Genomic DNA, 6,077 nt, shown 5'->3' on the forward strand with positions numbered 1-6,077 from the left:
TGGTGCTGGGGGATTGAACCGTGGTCCCTGTGCTTTGCTAAGCTTGTTCTAAGTAGGTGCTTTAGACCACTGAGCCATCTCACCAGCCCGATAAATTTGACTACATAGAAATTTTAAACTTTTACTGTGGCCACAGATATTATAAACAAAGCTAAGAAACAAATGGTGGAACCAGCAAAATGTCATTATAAAGGACAGAGCCCCAGACATGAGATTGGAACAGTACCTTAAATTATAATAAACATTGTTGTAAGATTGAGTTCCCAGGACAACTATTGTCATTTCCATTTCAACCAACAGTAGATGACAAGATCTGTATCATTATTGGCACTTGCTATTATTAGTCTTTTTAAATTTGCCAGTCCAATATATGTGACTATCTCTTGTTAATTTTATCTTTATATATAAATACATTTGAGCACCTGCTCATTCAGTCTAGTCACTTGAGGGAGCTTCTGCTGCCCCTTTAGGGACACTGGCCATTTTGTTGCAGCATCTGTGAGAGCTCTTTGTTGCTAAAACATTAACCTCAGTCCGTTATAATGACATTTTGCTGGTTCCACCATTTGTTTCTTAGCTTTGTTTATAATATCTGTGGCCACAGTAAAAGTTTAAAATTTCTATATAGTCAAATTTATCTCTCTTTTATACCTTTTGGGCTTCCAGTGTTGTTTAAGAAAGTAGATGCCTGTAATCCCAGCACTTGGGAGGCTGAGACAGGAGGATTGCCATGAGTTTGAGGCCATCCTTAGCTGCACAATGAGTTCTAAATTGTGCCTGAATTACCAGGCAAGACCTCATCTCAAAAAAGAGAGAAAAAAAAAGGTCATCACACCCTCAGATTGCACATGTAGTCTCCTAAATTCTCTTTTAGGATTGGTGTGGTTTTAACTCCTCATATTCATGGGTTCAATGCCCAGCACAACCAAAAAAAAAGTCTTTGTTACAAAAAAATGCAAAATAGATTAAATATTCTTATTTTTTCTTGTACAAGGGATTATGCCCAGGGCTTAATGCTTTTTTTTTTTTTAATGTATTTGGTTGTTGCAGGGTCTCACTGCACAGCTCAGACTCATGCTGATTCCCCTGCTCTCAGCCTCCCCAGCGCTGGGATTACAGGCATGCATCACTACGCCTGGACTCTGAGGGCAGGACTGGCAGGGCACGTGGTGCCAGGATCAAACCTCGGTCCCTGTGCTTGCCTAAGCTTGCCTAAGCAGGCTCTTTAGTCTGCTGAGCTATCTCGCCGGCCCCTTCATGCATTCTAAGTGTGTGTTCTGTCACTGAGCTATACTCTTGGCCCCAGTTCTTTCATCTTTACCCCAGAATGAAAGTACCACCTTCATTATATATTATATTCTCATACTTAAAATTTTTAACACTTTAAAAAGACAAAAGAGGTCCTGGAATTTAGCTCAGTGGCACAGCACCTGCCTGGCAAGCATAAGTCCCTGAGTTCAAGTCCTGGTACCAAAAAAAAAAAAAAGACAAAGAGCTAGGTCTGTAGCTTAGTGGTAGAGCACTTGCTTGGAATGCAATCCTCAGCATCACAATAAATAGATAAACACACATAAAAGGACCAACACCAGTATATCTCATGTGATGTCCTGCCTGATGGCAGCGGGATGAACATGAGTCCTTTTATTTTGCCCCTTCTTCTGTCTTAGGTGCTGCTGGCTGATGAGGGCATAGTCCCTCTTCCTGCATCTGGACCAGTGAAAGAGGAGAAACCCCTGCTGGGAGAAGAGTTGTTGCCTTTGCTTCCGGTTCAGTCTATTAAGGAGGAAGAAACCCAGCCTGGGGAAGACATGCTCCCGTTAGAGAGACCCATCAAAGTGGAGAGCCCTCCCTTGGAGGAGTGGCCCTCTCCATGCCTGTCTTTCAAAGAAGAGGCATCTCACTCCTGGGAAGATTCATCCTGCTCTCCCACCCCAAGGCCCAAGAAGTCCTACAGTGAGCTCAAGTCCCCAGCACAACGTATCTCAGAAATGCTCGTGATTAAACGAAGGGAGAGAAGGGAGATGAGCCGGTCTCGAAGGAAACAGCACCTGTTGCCTCCCTCTGTGGATGAACCCGAGCTCGTCTTCTCGGAGGGCCCCAGCTCATCTGGACAAGCTGCAGAGCCCCCTGTCCTGGAAGAGTCCACAGAGCCTGCCCTGCAGCTTGGCTGCCCCCAGCAGGAAGGTGGACCTTTCAAGACGCCCATTAAGGAGATGCTGCCCATCTCCTCCACCCCGAGTAAATCTCTCCTCCCCCAAACCCTTGAATCCTGGAGGCTCACACCTCCTGCCAAAGTGAGGGGGCTGGATTTCAGCCCGGTACAACCCCCCCAAGGTACCTTTGGCCCCCTGCCTGACTCCCTGGGACTGATGGATCTGAGCACCACGCCACTGAAAAGCATTCCCCTCTTTGACTCACCCCGAGAGCTCCTCAATTCCGAACCCTTTGACCTGGCCTCTGACCCCTTTAGCAGCTCTTGCCCCTCAGATCTGGAAGTCCCCAAGCCAGGCTCTCCAGAACCACAGGTTCCCAGCCTTGCAGCCAACCGCTCTCTGACAGAAGGCCTGGTTCTAGACACAATGAATGATAGCCTGAGCAAGATCCTGTTGGACATCAGCTTCCCTGGCCTGGAGGAGGACCCCCTCGGCCCTGACAACATCAACTGGTCTCAGTTCATTCCTGAACTACAGTAGAGGCCCCTTGACCCTTACACTCAAGCTACACAGTTTCAGGCACTCGTATGGCTGGGCAGTCCCAAGCTCCGTGCATACCACATCCTCTGAGGACTGCTGGCAGGGACTCCACCAGCTTGGTGATGCACAGGCAGCAGTCACCCCAGCCACTGCTGGGTTTTGGCAAGAGTAGGGTGTGCAGCTGTTCTCTGGGGAGAGATTCCTCTGCTCTCCCTGCCTGAGCTGAAGGGCAGCGATGCAAAAGCAATGGAGGAAGGGATTAAGAATTCCTCACATCATTTCCATTCTGTGTCCTATAGTCTTGCTTGCCCTGCTTGCAGGGTGGTCTTGGTAAGTAGTACAGATTCTCCAAATTACTCTTTATTAATGAAAGTTTGAGGTAGGTAGGATGAGAGGGAGTTGCAGTTTGCTTCTCTCCCTTGCTTTGTAGAAGGAGAAGGGAAACCTGCAGTGCATGGTTTCTTCCAGGCCCAAGAGTTCTTTATCGTGCGCAGCTGGACATTTCCCCCAGACACGTCTGCTTGGCAGGGTCCCTCAGACAGACTCCTCCTTCCCACCTCCCAGTGTTTTCAGGTCAGCTTTCCTACAAGAAGAAATCTGGTTTAAAAGGTCTTGTATTGAGTCGAGAATTGAATTTGGAGATGGAATGGATGCATCCGAAGCAGAATGGTACCCAGATGTGCCACTAAGTACCTTTCTCTGATAATGTCCCTAATCATGCCAGGGAGACCAGAATGGATGAGGACTCAGGTGGAGGATTGAGAAGGCAGAAAAGACCCCTCAACTTGCCTGGTGTCCTTAGTTTGTAATGCAGTTTTGCAAAGAACAACCCTAGGCTCTAGCTGGCTGCCTGTGCGAGCCAGCCCAAGAACACTACCACAACTACCTACTGAATAAAATCTGGGGTGGAACAGCTGGTCTCTGCTCTGTCAGTCTGGAGGGGATGGAGAGGATTGATGATTGAGACTGATAACAGGAAGAGGTAGGGCCTGCAGCTGCCCATGGGAACAACTGAAAGAGTGTGCCAGAGCTGGCACATGGATCCCCTCACTCCTGGGAATTGAACTTGGGGCCCATGCACTGAGCCACTACAACAGCCTTCTACTTTGAGACAGGGTCTTGCCAACTTGCCCAGGTGAGCTTTGAACTGCCTTAGCCTGCCAATATGTGGGGATCACAGGCATGTACCACAGTGCCTGGCTCTCCCCCTGCCACTTCTGATGCTGGAATTGCTGATTTTCTCAGCACTGTCCTGCACATCCCACCCTTCTTTGTCATCCCAGCTTTGTTCCTTGGGATCTCTGGAGCATTAGAGAAGGGGGAGCCCTGTTGCAGGGGACTTAGTACATCTACCAGGAGTCCTGCTCTGCTTTTCTCCTCCCTGAACATTCTTGCAGGTCACTTTAGAAGCAGCTTCTGTTACCTTATTTTGTAGCCAGAACTGACAAGAGTCATCACTTGTCTCTGGAAAGGTAGACAGGGGCTCCAGGGACTGAAGAGCCTCAGGTGTCAGGCAAGCACCTCCTCCCTACTTTAGCTGCCAGGAAATGTCACCATAGCAACTCTAGTGACAAACAATGGTTTTTGCCTGACCAGCACCTCACAAAGTTGTCCCTCCTGGCTCTAAGCCCAGAAGAATGGCCAGTAACCCGCCAAGATCACTCCGAGGGCCAGGTGATCCATGTCGCAGAGAACCTCTCCTGCAGGTAGTCCACCTTTTCTTCTGACACTGGCTCTCGGGGTAGTAGGTCTGTGGGTATAAATTCTGTTCTTAGCCCTACAGCCTGGAAGTAGAGCTCAGATGTAAGGAGATGTCTAATTGGAGGCTTTACCTCTTCCTCTTACTGTTTACCTTAAATGCTTGGTACAGGACATTTTTAGGATTTTTTTTTTTTCCACCCCTCCCCGGAATGGGGAATTGAATTCAGGCCCTTGCACTTGCCAGGGAAGCACTTATTCTACTGAACCATCTCCCCAGCCCCTTAGGATTTGGGATATTTTTTGATCTGGGGATGTTTGCATATACATAATGAAGGAGATATCTTGGGAACAGGACCCAAGTCTATACACATTCAGTGTGTCATATCTCATGTGCCTAGCCTTCCAATCATGTTAGCATTTTTAGTGTGCCTATATTTAATTAACCACTCACTTGTATGGCACTTTCTACCTGTTATGCCATGTAATGCTCAGAAAAATTCTGATATTGAGCATTTGGGATTTTCAGATTAGGGATGTTCAACCTGTAACACAGCTCCCCGGCCCATTTGTAGAAATGACTCAGGCAACAAGGCTCCAACTATAGGGAGACTGGGCTGGTGGCACACACCTGTGATCCCAGCCCTCAGGAGGCTGAAATGATTGCACAGTTCTAGGCTAGCTGGGGCTACACAGGTCAGTGCCAGCCTGAGGTGGGAGCAGGGGTTAGAATCCCCAGGATAAATGGGAGAGTAACATTTAAAAGACATTTTGTCCTGGCCAGGCCACATGCTAAGCCTGTGCTCTGCAAGGCTGTCTCACACCAGGTCCCAGTCTGCCACTTATTGTGACACAATTTCCCTTTAGCACGTGGCTTTAGAGATTTCTGTCTGTGTTCATTTGGTGTGGGCCTGTGGTGGCCCAGGACATGATGGTGGGAGCACGTGGTAGGGGAGGCCTGTGACCTCTCAGCTAGGAAGCAGAGACAATTGGGTAGGGTCCCAGGGTCAGCTCCAAGACCACTGCCAGTGACCTCACTTCCATCAACTAAGCCCCGCCTCCTAAAAGTGTCACTGCCATTCACAGTGCCATAGGCTGGTGACCAAGCTATGAAATATGGGCTTTGAGGGACACTTACAAGCCATAGCAGGGACAGTAACAAGACTCATTCGTAGAGTTATGAGGGTTGAACAGGGCGTGTGTAAGCAAGAATCAGGCAATGCTGACACATTTGCTACTGTTTATATTCTGGTGGGGAGAGCACAGCAAAGGGAATGAGCTAACATTGCAGATGCTTGTTTGCTTGCTTTCTATGCTATTGATGCTTTCTATATTTGCATTTTATTTTTAATTAAAAAATGTTTTGAGACAGGGTTTCACTTTGTAGTTCATGCTGGCCTTGAACTGACACTCAGTCTGACATCAAACTCTTGGCAATCCTGTCTCAGCTTCTTGAGTGCTGAGATTACAGGTGTGGGCCACCATGCCCAATCACACTTTATGAAAAGAGGTGGTGGTGCATGCTTGTAATCTCAGCAGTCTAGGAGGTGAGGTAAGGGGATCCAAAATTGGAGCCCAGAATAGGCAACTAGACAAGATTCTGTCTCAAAATTTAAAAACAAAAACAAACATGGAAAGGGCTGGGGATAAAAACTCATTGCAGAGGTCCTGGCAATCATCAATGCC

At 47.8% G+C, this 6,077-nt stretch overlaps 1 protein-coding gene across 4 annotated transcripts in view; it reads left to right on the forward strand.

The window, feature by feature from the left end:
- The window catches only part of Foxm1 (forkhead box M1), a 27,385-nt gene extending 23,786 nt beyond the window's left edge, over window positions 1–3,599 (forward strand). For all 4 annotated transcript variants that reach the window (XM_023708392.1, XM_004648149.2, XM_004648150.2 and 1 more), the window contains one exon: window positions 1,668–3,599. In XM_023708392.1, the coding sequence (XP_023564160.1) occupies window positions 1,668–2,693 (1,026 nt within the window). In that variant the 3' untranslated portion in view covers window positions 2,694–3,599. The remainder of the gene's footprint in view (window positions 1–1,667) is intronic.
- The last annotated feature ends 2,478 nt before the right edge of the window (window positions 3,600–6,077 follow it).

Source organism: Octodon degus, unplaced genomic scaffold, assembly GCF_000260255.1.
Source record: "Octodon degus isolate 3935 unplaced genomic scaffold, OctDeg1.0 scaffold00355, whole genome shotgun sequence".
Lineage (NCBI taxonomy): Eukaryota > Metazoa > Chordata > Mammalia > Rodentia > Octodontidae > Octodon > Octodon degus.